Genomic DNA, 16,201 nt, shown 5'->3' with positions numbered 1-16,201 from the left:
CACGTTATTTGCCATTGAGATGGCAAATTTTTTTTTCAAATTTGCTAGTTTAAGTCTACTTGAAAAAACTAACGTAATAGTGACGTCACAGCTAGCCATATCGTAGTGAGATTCAAGCAATCATAAACGACTTAGTGTCGTAGCATAATGGGTAAGAAAGGCTAATCATCATCATTCCCGCGACGTTCGTCGTAGGGCATCATGCTAATTTCGGCAGTCACAGCCTTCCCTATTTGCTTGTTCTCTGTCGGTCGCAGAGGGCGTTCTATTAGTTAGTTACTTCATTCTTTGATGTTATCTTGCTACTTTTTGGGTGGGCAAGGTGTTTACTTAATGCTTTTCTTCTGGCGAGCGTTCCTGTTCTCTTAATGCTATGATTTTCACACCAACCAATTTTAAGAAATAGAACTGTAATTTGCGTGAAACAAAAGCTAAACTGTTTTGTTTGTTTTGACGATAAGCAATGCGAGGCCCCACGCAGCGGTATCGCTCGCATTTGCCTAAGTCTGGCTCTGAACACCAGCATATTGAATAACGAGTGTTTTGACGCTTTTGCGCAAAATTTGACGAAAATCAACATTTGAAAACAAATAAATTTACCAGCTTTATAAAATGGTCATCAATAGCCGGTTGCAATCATTTCGTCGTCACAACTTGTCACCAATAATATTAAACAGTTTCGCAATAAAAGCATAGCTTAGTAAACAATTAAGCAATCATTACTTATTGCTTATACCGATGTTTTAACTAAAAATCTTTTTATTGCATCACATGGTCGACGACCATCAAGTTTTCGAAACGCGTCACTGGAAGCGATCCTTGAGCTGTATATGGAACGTGTTGCGAAAGCGACCCATTGTGGTTCGTCAACTCAGAGAAGACTGTATTTGACGTAGCAGGAAAATCGTCCTTTTCTTGAAGCGATCTTTGCTGGACATCTTTCGTTGTAGCGTCTTCCGAACTTAAACTGCTCAAAAGATCCTTAAATGGAATAACAAATCTTCGAATTATCGGCGGTGATTGCAGCGGGGGTGGTTGGCTGCTGTAACAATCTTCATGTTGGTTGTGAACACCAAAGTGCGTCAGCTGATGATTTGAAGCGTTTTGCTGAGGTGGAAAATGCCCAATTTTCTTCTCGAAATTTGCAGGAAAAATTTTTTGCGGTTCTTTCTGCAAAGCGAAATGTTCATTTTGCTTACCTGACAAATATTCGGACGATACGTTGCATAAAGATTTATCATAACTCTCCTTTGTTTCGCTGCCTGCATCAAACGGATCAGTAACATAACTTGAACCGGCTACGTCAAGAGATGCTGCTTTAGCAAGACTTGAAACTGCGTAAGGCTTACCATGGGAATATGCGGCGATGTTGTGTGAGCTCGTCAAACGCGAAATATTACTTTGAATCACTGGGAAACGATACGGGTACCCGAGGTTGGTAAGTTCCTTTTGTGTGCAATTACTTCCAACATTGTTGGACTGCGCGTCTTGAGGGTAACTGTAACTGCTAGGGCAGAACTTGTTCAGCAAAGGGAACCGATACGCAGGGTAGTAAGTACAGTTCAAATTTGACGCAGGCTGGGTTTCGGTTTTTGCAATCTCACGTAAATTATTTGAGATTTCAACTAACTCACTTGTATGATATGTCCCTGTTTTACAAGCTTCGTACTTTGCGTTTGTTCTAGATGCAGCACACGAAGTTTGCTGAGTCATCAAAGAAATATTATCATCTCGTGACAAGGATTGCTCTTCCGTTGTGACGTAAGAATTATTGTAGTAATCACTGGTCTGATTTGTAGATGGCATACGTCCGGCATAGTTATATGATAATTCCAAATCCTTTTTCAGCCCACACGACGACTTATTGCTTGACAGTTGCAGTTTTTTCGCCCTCGCTCTTCTGTTTTGAAACCAAATCTTGACCTTTGCTTCAGGCACGTTGATATCTTTGGCTAATTGGAGTCGAGTTTGAGCTGTAGGATATGGATTTTGACAAAAGCATTTTTCTAACTGAAAGATCTGGCTTTCAGAGTAGGCAGTTCGACCTCGGCTGTAGCTCACAGGACTCTTTATTAAAACTTGAACGTTACAGGAGGTTCCTTGAAAGCAATTGCCCGATGTACTTGGTCTGTTGCAATGAAATGTGTTCCAGTTAAATTCATGATTCGATGAAGACGGTAACTGGTTTGGAACCGAACCAGAAATTGATGACATATTCTATGAAGTTCTGCTGCTTACCATCAGGTCTTGTTCATTTCTCTGCACGACTTCTTTGCTTTACAAAGTAGCTTCACAAGTGCAGTCACCTTCTGTGCGCGTTTTGAAAATCCAACACAGGATATGTGCAGAGGGCGGCACGCACACCCGCGTTGACCTGCTACGTTTGTGCTTTTGCTTGAGATTTTCTCCCCTTGTCAGAGAACGTTTTACCGTCAAGCAACAAGAATCTCTCGATAGGTAATCTCATAGCGTTACTTAGTAAAACCCAGTTTGAGCAGGTGTAGAATCTGTTAGATTGTGTTATGAATAAGCCTACATTTATAATTTACGAACTTAATTGTAAGACAACCCTCACTATATTGGATTTTTTGTTTCAGGCTTTAAATATCCGTTCCAGTCTCATATCTACATTATAAAAAGTACCAAATTTATTACTCTCCACATATCATTACGAAATAAAAAATGTATTAAAATCCAAACTGTTGGAGTTGCACTGGCAAACGCTGTTGATAAATATTATCTTTTGTAATATTTTAAACAAGTCAATTTTTTACTTGGCGATAACTGTCACATGTTTTTACGAACAACACATCTGATTAATTAATCAATATTTTGTCAAAAAAATATGCTTCACTGCAAAGATAAGCTTATTTGTAGCCTAATTACAACACCGTCTCCGTATCCAACTTATTCGTTACATCTGTTTGGGTTAATCATTATTGTTTTGTCACTGTAGGCCTACCTTCTTTTCAACTTGTTTATAGTATCTTGTGTTTGGTAGCTTTACTATAAACCACTATTCATCTTGATCATGCGATTACATTATTCTTGCACGTTGCCTTTGGGTTTGCTGCTTTTTCCCGCTTATTGTTTGCTGCTGGAATTGTTATTTTATCACGCTGTAACGGTATGATTTCACTTTTCGTTCCCCCTCAGACAATGGCCAAACATAAACAATCGATACAATACAATTAAAATTAAACGATAGGAAACTTTACGAGTTTTAAGAGAAATGCAAAAGCACTGGATGGTGCATTGGTGATTGTTTACACATCGACTTGTGCTTGCCGATTTTCGTGTTGTCCTTGATCACATTTGAGATACGATGTTGTAGCCTATTCTACCTTTCATTTTCGTCCTTAGATCCAATGATCCACCTGTACGGGATCACACATATCTTGTTTAATGTTATTGCAGTAGAATGGAAACTAATATTTATACGTGCAACAAACGGACGGGAAAACGTGAGAAAAACCTTAAAATTTAAAATGTGCAAAATAATAAATAGTATGTTTCCAAAATTAATTTCATTTATTTTCTATTGTTATTGAGGCGATTAGGACAAAAACAGTGCTAGCAGTAGTTCATGAAATCATACGCTAATACATTGGAGAAAGTGCCAAAGCCTTAGACATGAATGAAAATAATGCTGAAAGTTTAGCACAGTTAGCAAACTTAATAAAAATAATGTTCCCAGACCGGGAATCGAACCCGGGCCGCGTGGGTGAGAGCCACGAATCCTAACCACTAGACCACCTGGGAGACGTCACAACGAGTTAATACAACATATTATTAAAAAATGTGTAACGTAAAAAATAAATTGAATGCGTTATTTTTTGTATGTGATTCAGCCTCCTGGTTTAGAAAAATTTTTCAACTAGCTAAGAATTAAAAGAAAACATGCCGCGTTGTCGTCTGTCGCATGGTAATTAGGCTAGTAAGGCTGTTATTCTTCATGCCTTTTGATCACTTTACGCAAAACAGAATAAACATTTTACCTCATCAAATAGTTTTTGGCGTTAAAATAAGACAATAAGCCGAACACAAAAAGAAATGGAAGTAACTTTCAACTACGTTGCATGCTGAAGGCTCAGAACAAAACATTAGAATAAGTTAAAACTTCTAGTTCCAGAAGTGACATTTGTTCCATTCAGGGCAAGCTTGAAACGAAATCGGATTCATAACAACAAACTATTTGACAACAAAAGAAAAGAGGCAATACAGTTCAAGACATTAGGTTGAAGTTCTAAAAAAGATCATGTAATTAGATGAAGATGAAGATTAGATGAAGATCATTTAATGTACTTGTAGCCTATATATAGGATAAATAAATGTTTTAAAAGATATACTGCATAAATGTTTTACCATCATGCCGCAGCGCAAGGTGAAGATTAACAGACATATGACTCGTTAGAGACAATTGACCATCAAAATGCGTTATAGAGCTATAAGAATGCACTCACAAACAATCGTTTAACAAAAATCGGTGTCATTAATAGCGAGTAGATATAACTTCATGTTAATGGGTTTGAAATACCACGGGTTTTTTTAAAAGCAATACAACTATAGGTAAATGTATAATTCGATTTCCGGCATTCTTCGTCAGAGTTTTCCAGACATGTGAAAGATAAATTGAAGAGTGCGGTTAAAAGTGCTCAAAGCATTTTGTGCTTAAAAGTTTCCTACTTTCTCGACAATTAAGACTTGGTAAGTTTTAAAACAGAAAATTAGGTTTTGATCTCGTGAAATCTGTGCCGGTGAAAGATGAACTTGGGCAATTTTTTAGAGCTGGAAAAAATTTTAGTTGGCGGTGGTAACATAATTTTCCATTGTTTATCCTAAATCGACCAAAATGTGTGTATGCACTTTTAAAACTTCTTCAATCTTCATTCGTAAAAAAGGCTTCGTTCAAATCTGGTTGCAAACGAAAAGTCCAGGGCTTAACAGATAATAGCTTTGAGAGGTGACATATAATTCCTGCTGTAGATAAGTGCTCGTGTGCAACAACGTGTCAGGTCGCAGACGGAGGTGCAAAATAAACAAAACGAGATGCTAGAGTTAGACAAAGGAACAATAGGCTACAGAAGATACGAAACGAAGTGCAAGGTAAACGCTGTGGGTCTCCAAACAATAAATTAGCAAGTCGCTTAAAAGGGAACTGAAGTCAGTTTCAATGTATTTTTAAAAAATGAATAAAAATAAGCTGATTCCTAAAATGTAAACAAAAATAAATGTATTTTTAAAAAATGAATAAAAATAAGCTGATTCCAAAAATGTAAACAAAAATTTTCTATCTTTTTTCGTTAACGAGTTATTGACAAAACCGTTTTGAAAAACTTTGTGGTCGGATGATGATATGAAATCACCAAGTTGGTGGGTCTTGAAACATGGTTCATGCGCATATCAGATCAACGAAAAGTTGCTGTTGGAAAAATGTTTAAAAGGAAAACGCCATTTTGAAAAGCCTGCTTATTTCATGTGGGACTTAACAGTTAAATCAATTAAAAGAGCTTAATCCCGACATTTTACATTTGTATTCTGTTTTGCAATTTTGTATAATTTAAAATTAATTAGCGTACGAAAGAAACAAATTTACTGCAGGGTAGTGCATTATTCTATAATAATTTCTATGTATGTTTAATTATGGCTGCATGGTTTTGGGTATGAGCAGTCTAATCTCGTAAGCTTCGTTATTCTTGTGCCAAAGTGACATGCAGTGGGTTACTCCTGTCAATTCAAATCCTGCTTAAATCGACTCACTGTTAATCTATTGTCTGGAGACTCAAAGCTTTTATCTTGCACTTTAGTTTCGTATCATCTGTAGTCTATTATTGTCATTTTGACTATAGCGCCTAGTATTGTTTACTTTGCACCTACCGCGTCTACCGTCTGCTGTATCCCATTAATTGTGTAACCTCGTAATGGTATTATTTGTTTACACTCAGGACTTTTTCGCTCGCAAACATTTCTGAACGAAGCCTTTATATGCAGGTTGCGACTAGATTTTTACGTATTTCGTTGAGACTTCGCTTGGATGCAGGACAAAAGTACTGTATGTCCGAACTAAATAGTTTTAAAAAACTAACAACCTGCAGTTATATTGCTTTTAGCAAGCTCATTGCTTGCCAAACATTGCATTTAGAAAGTAATGTCGTTAGTAGTAATCTTTAAAATTATAGAGCAAAAGTTCTTTATTTTCAATTGCTAGCTTGTTCATAAGAGCTGACTTTAATGTTTAATAAGCAGTGCTCGGAAGTAGTTTTCGTAATCGGTTTCACATGATTTTAAAATTGGACCGCACTATTTTACGGAATGTGGAAATTTAACCTAAATTATGGAAAGTGAGGAATTAGAAAGTTTTGGAATAATTTATTACCAACATAACTGCCTACCGGCGTGAATCCTGTTACCGGTACCTTGGTAGCTGTGACTGTAATTGTAGCTTACTTATTCAGTTAATTAATCAAAACGTGAGTTTTATTACTTACATACAAATTTTAATCAGATATTTGTTTGCTTATGAAGATGATAATTCTCCACGCAGTTACTTATTTCTTTACTCATTTGCAGATGAAGTTATTTAACGACTATGAATGGGTAACCACCAACCAGGCAACCGGTAACTTTCTTTGCGCTGGTTCCCACTGTAAAAAGTTATAGGAAGTAAAAGGTTAGTACTATGACAAAGAAATAATTCGCTTGTGCACTACTCGTGTGAGGTATTACACAAGGAACATATCTGTCATAAAGACCGCATATGCTGGCGGTAATTGTTTGAATATGAGCGAGGACGATTGATGGTTGATGACTTGTTTTGCTTCTGCTTCGATGGATGAGTTCTTATTTCTCAAAATTTGCGTGACTATGCTGTTAGTTGCTTGATTCTGTCTATACAAATTACTAACTTGTAAAGTTCCCATTTTATTTATTATAAGACACAAAGGTTTTCACCTTCAGGCAAAGCTTACTGAATGTTACATAGCGCTGTAGTAACCAGTGAAATCGATCACATGAAAAGGAAGATTGTAAACATTGCAACGGTATTTATATGTGGCAAATCAGTTCAAGCGAGGAAATTATCTGACGTCATTAAGGAAAACTCAAATCTGGTAAACAAATGAATTCCAATATCCCAAATTAAATTCCAAACATGTCAAAAACAACTCGTGAGTCGTGACGTAATCGTCACAGTACTATTAGCATAGGCTATATACAGTAAGCTGATTTTAAATTTTGTTGTGACTAATTGGTTAAAAACTGGTTTCATAAAAAGGTTTTAGCAGTTTTTTAACTTTTCAAAGGTTGAAAACATCTTGCATTTGTCTACTTGGCCCAAAAAGCGTGAAGCACAAAAAAGTTTGTTTTTACACCTCAAAATCTGTTTTAAAAATCCTCTTAAAATAAATTGACTGTTTCATATTTAGCCTATTCATGTAAGCTACATTACCTGGCACTTCATGGTGTACAATTTTGATACGCCGTAAGCTCGTCCAAAGCCCAAAACACTATGTTTTTCCTGAATTATAGCTCATAAATAGCCTAGACACAAACAAAAAATGCTATGAGAAATAAAGAAAGAGGACGTAAAGCGCATATGGCCCCGAATATTGGGTTTATGAGGGCGGGTCATGGCCCAATGATCTCCTCCTTAACTATGTAAGTATATGTGCGTTATTAATCATTACAAAGGTTAAAATGAAACATTCCGTAATTCCTTGATTCTTGATTTAAATTGCGGCTATATTTTCTAGGACTATGTAGACCTTTTCTTTCCTACTTTCGGTCTCAGAAAGTGAGAAATATGCTTCGCTTTGGTAAAGGATTTATTTTTGAAGCTAAAGACTTAAAATTGACTATTTTTTGAAAATTAATAATTAAGAAAGCTATTTTTGGCGCAGTTTAGGGCTGTACTAATTTATGCCTAAAGTAACCTCAGTCAATCGCTCACGAGAAATTTACAATAACACGTAATCCGTTGTTCCTCATTTTCAAATGTTCCGTAAATTGACATTTGCTCATATCCGTCTATCCATTCGATCCGTACGGGAGTAGAGTAGCCTACGTATGGGCATTTCTTTGACAGCGTCACCATCAGCATTAGGTATGTTTGTAATTCTACCGCAATGATGGCTGAATGCTAAATGCTGAATGCTGTGACTAACAGTTTCTCAGTAGGCTGTAAGGATTGCGGTGCTAGTTGTAGACTGATGTTTAGGTTCAACCGGTGTACAACAGTGAACAGTGCAAGCCGGTCTGCTGGACTAGTGGACTGCAGAGTTTTGGGGTCTAGTATACAAGTGCACAACCACAGGATGCCTTTGTATACTAGACCCCAACTACTGAATTTGTAGCGTGATCTGGTTGTGCACTTGTATACTAGACCTGAGTCTGGCATGTGTCGGACCGGAAAGTAGCCTACGGCAGTTTTCGACGTTGAATTGTGCGTACAAATACGCAGATATTGGCGTGATAGCGTGCATCGAATTATCTATTTTTTATTTATTAAATTATAAATTGGCGTTCATACAACGAGCTGGGTCTAGTGCAGAATTCCATGCACAACCACCGGATCAATTTGTATACTAGCATACCACAAAGAAAGGGACACTACGCTATAGCTTACATATGTTGTTGAGCTGTTCCTGGTCCACCATTGCAGCTAAATTAATATTATTTTATTGGAGAAATAACATGTGCCGATGCACATATATGCATAACTGATGCGGAGAGATGTCTCATAAGAGCATCTGTATGTCTCGTTGTTTAGAAGACGATTGACTCAAAAATGTGTACAAAATGCAAAAATAAAGAGGAAAAACACAATTTATAGCCTAATTCTGTGAACAAAGAAACGTGGTGTCCTGCTCTAGCGTACAGGGTAGTAAACGCTACACTAAAACTCAGCAGCTCAAATTCTGACGTAATGTGATTGTGCTCTCTGTACTAGACCCTACGAGCATTTCTTTGTTTATTTTAGGCTAAATCGAACGGCCACACTTTCCACTATGGGACTTATATGTGTAATCAATATTATTTTAAGTGAGCAACAATGAGATGGCCCACTTGTTCTTTAAGTGCATGTTCTTTAAACCTCATTGTCTATACCCATGTTATGACTTCCCACCACTAGGAGATAAATGTATTAACGCTAACGTATATGTTTCGTTCAGAGTTATCGTTATAGCGTCAACTTTTCGGCTTGTGAGCAAAGGTATTTTATATGCTGTAAACATAACATTAAATAAGTATATGAACTAATAAACACGTAACATAAGTTTGATACATAACAAAAGCTATATAAATAAAATAAGTAAACACAAACCGAATAGTGAACATGTGGCTTTGTTTTCTCTTTATGCTACAGTTTAACTTAATGTCCATGACTGGTTGTTAGTGAAGATTCCCCTTCTTGGTAATCCCTCCCCCCCAATCAGTACATGAATGACATATGCCCTCATTTCATTTTCCCCATTCTGCACGTAACGTTATCAATATATCTGTGGTTTTTTGCATCTGCACTTGTCATTTTTGGTTGTTTAGCGCAAAGATCTTGCTGAAATTGACCATTCTCTTCAGTCCTACGTACAGAAATTGTAAAGTCTAAATGCCTGTTGTCTGTTACTATGCTCCTGTTTGCAATCTGCCTGAGTCAGATTGGAATTGACGGATGAAATTGACGCCAGCAGCCAAATTAGTTTATTCAAAAAATCTTTTGACTAAAAAAATAATAAATTACGAATCTAACTTATGTACATCGAAAATTTACATACGCCGAAATCGGCCGTCATAAAAATTGTACCAAAAGCAAATAGGAGGCAGTTGCTTTGTGGACTCGTGGTTATGAATATTGTTATAATATGTAAATATAAAATGATTTTCCATTCTCCAGGCATATATGTAAAAACTTTTTTGCTTTTTTGGTGTAAAACATGGTTAAAAATTCCAAATTGGTAAGTGTGCTGGGGATTAAAAATTTTTTCACGTATGTGCCTGGAGAATGGAAAATCGTTTTATAATTACATATTGTTTCATGTTGTTGCGTGAGGAATTTCTTATCCAAAAACAGAAAACTTTCCAATCTGGAGGGAATTGTGCTAAATGAATGATAAATGAGAAAAGAAAAGAAACAATTTCAAGGATTTTGCGCAAACAATCAGAACGATGTTTTTCAATTAAAACCTGGGTTTAGTGTAGAAGTGCACAACTACATCGTGTGTTTGTGTACTGGTCCCATCATATCCAAATTATGACGTCTTTTGGTTTGTGCACTTCTGTACCAGACCCTAAAAACTTATCAGTTTGTATATCAGTGTTATGGAAGAAATTTCTACTATGGCGATAAGTGTTCGTTTGAATGATAAAGTATGCATAAATGAAAGTAACGCAGTTTGTGATATCAATTGGATTGATGTAACTGAGCACTTTTAAGCTCACAAAAATACAGTTATTTGATAGGCTTAGACCCAATTGTGCATAGAGTAACAACAAACCAATGAAACACAAAGGCGTCATCGTTTGACTCAGAATTTATGCAATGGTACAGATATGAGGTAAACATATTTTAAAAAACTATGCCAACTCCCAAATTTGTTCCAACCATTGAAAAGCACCGAGTTATGCTTATAACTTGCTGAGTAGGCGTAAAAGGCAATGTAGACAAAACATGAGCACTGTTTTACAATTCCGAGATTTATGCACACACTAAATATTAGAGCAGTAAAAGTTTAGTTTCTGAAACAGAATTTCTTGTTGAGACTGCAATAGCGTTTATTCCAAGTTGAATATATTTAATCAGTAAATGTGATATGTCTAAAAGATATTATTTCTCTTTTGTCTACAATGTTTCAGAAAAGTGAAGTGCAGAGGTCTGTATCACTGGTTTCTGTATCTAGCAGTTGTAAAAGATGCTGCATATTCGCGTCACAAGCTACTTGAGCAGAATTTTGGCACCCACTTATGGAAAAGTGTCATCATTTTCCACCACAACACAACTTCATGATAAGTATGACTTCAGGCGGAAATGGATCACCCCCAAAAAATGGGTCAAGCTGAAATCGGGTAAAGAGACAATACCATGGCTTAACAGCTTGCCATTTCGAAAAAATACAGATGAGTGGACAAAGGAGAAGTCATATTTTGGGATGTACGATTTTCTGCCTTATCTTGGCAATGATGTCACAATTGAACATAAAATGTTTTGTCGCGGTCCTGGATATGTTCGCACACACAACGAAATGGAACTGAAGAGATTGATACGAAAACGCCGCTCGTTGGGTTACAGGATGCACATCGAAGATTTACACACTTTAAATAAAAGAATTGATTATTTAATGAAAGTTGAAAATCACAGGAAAGCGAAAACCCATGGTTAAGACTTACGATTGATTTTCTACAAAAGGCTGAAACTGTCTGGCCTTGGCAGCCGTATCAAGTGTGGTTTTCGAGGCTCAAAAACGATTTTTAGGAATTGACTTTAAATTTATTGACATTAGCCTTCTATATATATGATATACATACATGCTTATGATGATGTGATCATATTCTGTTGTGTTTTTCACATGCAAGCTTTGGAAATGTCTGTTTGTTTGACTGCGGTAGTGCTAAATTCTTACAGTGTGCAAGCTTCTAACTGAAATTGATTTCACCACTACTATCAAATATATATTAGTTATTGTCTAAACAGTATCATTTTAGAGGTGCAAAACACAATAGGTATGATATATATTATATATTTACAGAGTAAGCCTGAATCTCATGGATATAAGTATGATGTAATTTCTACACATGACATGTTGTGCAAGAATGAATTTACTGCTGTTTTAAAGTATTGTTCATTTTGTGTTCATTTACTCTCAAGTAAAATGAAAACTATAGCCCTTTGTTTTAATAACTGAAAACTATCACAGTAGCTCACACTGACTTGTTGTTTACTTCTTAAGGCTTAAAGGGTATTTCCCCTGTAGTTTTTCCGCTTCACTTTTTTTCATCTCCTTTTCCTCTGGTATGGTATCAAAAAATCAATGAGTTAGATTTAATTTTGTTCATTTTTTCCAGATTTACTATCATCTAAGGAATTAAGCTATAGTTCATTATTTGCCTGTTGTATATATTTATTGTAACTAGCACCCAATATCAGAGCAATTGTCATGACGGAAGGATCAATCGCAGGTGATGCATTTTCATGAGTTTTTACACAAATAAGCTTCTTGTACTCGTTCAAAAAAATAAAATTTTGTTAGTTAATTTAGTCAAGATTTCACTTCAGTTCAGATTTCACAACATTAAACTTTTGTAATATGTCTATGCAGTGAGTTCTTGGCTGAAGTTTTTCAAAGACGCAGGAATACCTGCTGGTCTCGGTGCAAACTACGCGGTCATATTCAGTGACCACAGGTAAGCCTCTGGTTTATCATTACAGTTAAGATTTGATTATGGTACATTAAGTTAACGCCTTCTTCAACATAACTTATATCAGATCGTTATGTTGGTAAAAATGTATTCAGGTTTTTCTAAGGCTGGTTGAGTGGTTTAAGCAAATTATGCATCATTGTATAATTTTTGGTGATTTTAATTCTGTTTAGATCCTGATAAATTGGCTGTTATGCTTTAAGTATATTTTTATGATAATTTAATAGAATTCAACCAGAAATTCTTGGAGATTTGACAAGAGAAATTTTGGTTGAAATGGGAATAAAAGCCATGGGTGATATTATCGCCGTTTTAAAGCACGCAAAGGCCGTTTCTGAGCAAGTAAGATTTTGTTTTACTTTGGAATCTTTGATTAACTTCTAGATTTAATCACTACCTGAGTGTATAAAAACTCATAGAGATGTAAACATAAATAGCAATGTGACAGCTATAGTTAAACTGTTTCATTTTTGATATTTTCACAATTTTTTATCTTAACTCATTCTGCAGATTAGCCGTGACAAGACATCACAACTTTTAGGAGTAGACGACTCACCAAAAAGAGAAACACGTAAGCTTGGTTTAAGCGAGAATTCATAAAAATAAACTATGCTACAATATTTTGTAACGATTTGCAACGCCATTTGTCGAGTTAGCTTGGCAATGATTTTCTTAGATATATTTTTATATGTTGTAAAGCATTAGGTTTGAGATGTAAATGAATAGTCTTGAATAATAAGTTTCTGTGAAGGTATCAATGAATTTTATATGCAGTGGCGGCTGATGCAGTTGGTGGGAAATCTGTTTTTTCTCGACTAGGTCAAGACTCAGCTTCGGATCCAAATCGTGTTTTCAAGAGGTTGGGAGATCAGGTCCCCGCATCCAAACAAGATGAGGACTCTTTTGCTGGAGCTCTTAAACCTGACTCAACTGGAACTCGCGTCAAAAAGTCGGTTCCGGTGACTATCAAGAGAGTTGCTGATTCTCCAAGTCCGGTTGATAAAAAAGTAGTCACAACAAAAATGAAGAAACGGCAGAGTATCCTCGATCGTCTTGGACCAGCTACAGCCATAATATCACCGCCGGCAACAAAGAAAAGTCGACCGTCGGTTGAAGAAAATTTAAAAGTGAAGAAAACTGTTCTGAAGAAGAGGTTTGTTCAAAGACCATCGGACTTGTCATCTGAATCCTCAGAGTCGGAGCCTGAAGTGAGAAAAAGTCCAAAAATCATCCGCCTTATTTCAAAACCTGCCGCAAAAAAAAAAGTTGTCCTCAAAGTGGGGAAGAGAGTTACTCTGAGGAAATCCACTGCTGTTCCTGCAAAGAAGACAACTATCTTGGATCGACTTGGGAGCAAAGTAAGCAGCACGACAACAACTAAGGCGAGTCAACTTGCAATGCGACAGAAAGCTCCCAACACTTCTGTTGCTCAATCGCTGGCGAAGAAGAAGCTCGTATTGCCGACTGGAAATTTAAGGTCAGACAGGATGAAGTCGGACGTCCGGCAGCGATTGAGCAAGAAGAAAATCAAACCAATTTCAAGCAACGATATATCGAGCACTACATCAGCAGGAATCTTTAAACGCGAGGTCACGATGACACAATCCAGTGTCTTTGATCGCCTTGGCCCAAAATGATGCTGCTTTTTTTAAACAGTGAAGCCCGGTTGTGAGTTTATTAGTAACGCTACAAGAGTATTAGAAGCATGCTAGCTATATTTGTAGAAGTGAGAACGTGAAACACACGTCAAGTCTTCCTCTAAATGCTAAATCTTACACATGTTTTGCACCATGTGTGGATTGTATTTACAACTTACAAACTTGATAGGTCATTAACTATCCCAGAAATTTCATCTTTTAGTTGTGAGAAATAATTTGGTGCAAGCTTATTTTAACTGTAATAACTGTCCTTACCCTAAATGAATTCAATCCTATTTGAATTAATTGTTGTTTTAAAGTTGCAGAAATAAATTTGTGTCGACGTTTAAAATATTTCGTGGGATGTTACTGATCGCGCATTATCTTAATGCTCCCCAAATATTTTTTCCAAGACTCTAAGTCAACCACATACAAAACACACAGGTTTATTCGCTCACTGAGTTGTGAGTAAGCCACATCTCTTCTAACTAACCAATGTCAGGCGAACATATCGCTTCAAGGCCAAAAGGCGGCAAATCAACTCTTTTAATCCACTTTATTCAGTGAACACGACCTATGAAAGAATCCAATGTTGTCCTTGAACTTGCTTGGTTGCTTTAATAGCGATTAGATGCTTTGAGCATTGCTGTCGACGAAGATTTTGTAGAGATGGTTTCATCACATTTTTGCGACCTGCAATATAAAAAGTAGCACATCTAATTACATACAAAATGTTTGAACGGCTGGGCTGAAGCTTAAGTCGGACATGTTCGAGCTGACTGATCGAGCGTAAATAAATAAATACGGCAACCGCCTGACTTCACAACAAAATTGCCCGTCATCATCGGCTGTATTACCATCTGTTAAAAATAGATCTCTAAAAATTTTGGTCGAAATGTAGAAGACAGTTCAAGATGTTGTACACACTTAGAGACGTAGATGTCAAAATACATTAATATCTTGAAGTGAAGTATTCATCAGATAACTTTGCGATTTAGATTGCTAAGTAGTTTCAATTGTAGTCCGAAATTTTAGCTTAAGACTGTTTCAGCGGCGCTATACAAAAGGAAAATTGGATTTTACTAACTGAAATTGCATCAGACCAGATGAAATACTGGATAATGTTTGTTTTATCCAGCAAAATATTAATTTAGTCATAGATATGAATAATCACGTTTGTGTTAAACAGTACGCAACATACCTAGGCTGTCTTGGTTAGAAATTTTAAACAATTGGTCAAGTAATCATCTTAAACATTAGTAAGATGACCACTAGTGCTAACATTCTTGAGAGTAATCATTTCAACGAAGAAGAAACTTATTTGAGGGAAAGTTTAAGAATAATTTGTGATGAAAATGGCAAAGAAGGCGACCCAAAACTGGCAGCGGAAATATTCCATAAACTGGGATTGTTGTATCAAGACAAAGGTAATAAGTTACAAAACAAAATCTGTCTCATACAAAGTGCTACCTTGTTGAACGCAGCAGTAGCGCGACAGCCAAACAATGAGAAATTCCGGTCTGATTTGGAGGCCTTCTGTTTCAACGTTCTAAGTAGGCCTACTGCTGGGGTCAAGAAACAAAATGCTGATTTACTAAAAATTTCTAACAAAACTGCCGAGGAAATAAAACATATGAGGAAAATAGTTCTGCGCAAAATGAGAAAGAACTTTCCTCGGTTTACTGCTTTCAAACCAAAGCATCGTCGAGAGCAGAACTTCATTAAAAGAATGGAAAGCATTCAAGAAAATATTGGCCAGATGTACACAAAGATTATGAAAAACGTTTTTAACGAATGTATAAAACTTTTTGAAGGACTACCTTGTAAATTTGCCATAGCAGGTTTAGGTTCGCTGGCTCGAAACGAAATAACTCCATACTCCGATTTTGAACACATTATATTGCTTGAAAATGGAATTGAAGATCACGAAAACTATTCTAAAATTCACGAGCAGTTTCGCTGGTTTTCACTCATCTTCCTCATCATTCTCATCAACTTACAAGAAACCATTATTCCCAGTGTTGCCATTCCAAGTTTAAATGATTACACAACTACAGGTGGTAATTGGTTTTATGACGCTTATACCACACGAGGCATTACTTTGGATGGACTTATGGCTCATGCTTGCAAAAATCCCCTTGGAAGACCATTTGAAA

General features: G+C 36.4%; 2 protein-coding genes, 1 long non-coding RNA gene and 1 other non-coding gene across 5 annotated transcripts; 2 read left to right on the top strand and 2 right to left on the bottom strand.

Moving 5' to 3' along the window:
• Positions 1-608: 608 nt before the first annotated feature.
• LOC143463237 (uncharacterized) lies at positions 609-2,699 on the bottom strand. The gene is made up of 2 exons (XM_076961666.1): positions 1,350-2,699; positions 609-1,262 (listed from the first exon to the last, which is right to left on the bottom strand). Exons 1-2 carry the CDS (start codon positions 2,212-2,214, stop codon positions 760-762), a joined length of 1,368 nt encoding a protein of 455 aa, XP_076817781.1. The 5' UTR covers positions 2,215-2,699; the 3' UTR covers positions 609-759.
• A 991-nt stretch (positions 2,700-3,690) lies between these two features.
• On the bottom strand, positions 3,691-3,762 carry Trnae-cuc (transfer RNA glutamic acid (anticodon CUC)). The gene has a single exon. It is a non-coding gene; the product is annotated as a tRNA-Glu (tRNA).
• A 2,444-nt stretch (positions 3,763-6,206) lies between these two features.
• On the top strand, positions 6,207-10,903 carry LOC143463279 (uncharacterized). The gene is made up of 3 exons (XR_013118282.1): positions 6,207-6,341; positions 6,571-6,670; positions 10,849-10,903. It is a non-coding gene; the product is annotated as an uncharacterized LOC143463279 (long non-coding RNA).
• Positions 10,904-11,380: 477 nt separating this feature from the next.
• Positions 11,381-14,397, top strand: LOC143463242 (uncharacterized). 2 transcript variants are annotated; one of them, XM_076961672.1, is made up of 5 exons: positions 11,381-12,168; positions 12,309-12,393; positions 12,636-12,750; positions 12,919-12,979; positions 13,228-14,397. In XM_076961672.1, the coding sequence occupies exons 1-5, from the start codon at positions 12,147-12,149 to the stop codon at positions 14,043-14,045; spliced, it is 1,101 nt and encodes a 366-aa protein (XP_076817787.1). In that variant the 5' UTR covers positions 11,381-12,146; the 3' UTR covers positions 14,046-14,397. The 2 variants fall into 2 exon arrangements, with proteins under 2 accessions (XP_076817787.1, XP_076817786.1); XM_076961671.1 differs by having other exon boundaries at positions 13,183-14,397.
• The last annotated feature ends 1,804 nt before the right edge of the window (positions 14,398-16,201 follow it).

The sequence above is a fragment of the Clavelina lepadiformis genome, chromosome 6 (assembly GCF_947623445.1).
Source record: "Clavelina lepadiformis chromosome 6, kaClaLepa1.1, whole genome shotgun sequence".
Taxonomy (NCBI): domain Eukaryota; kingdom Metazoa; phylum Chordata; class Ascidiacea; order Aplousobranchia; family Clavelinidae; genus Clavelina; species Clavelina lepadiformis.
This window is presented reverse-complemented; position numbering and strand designations above follow the sequence as displayed.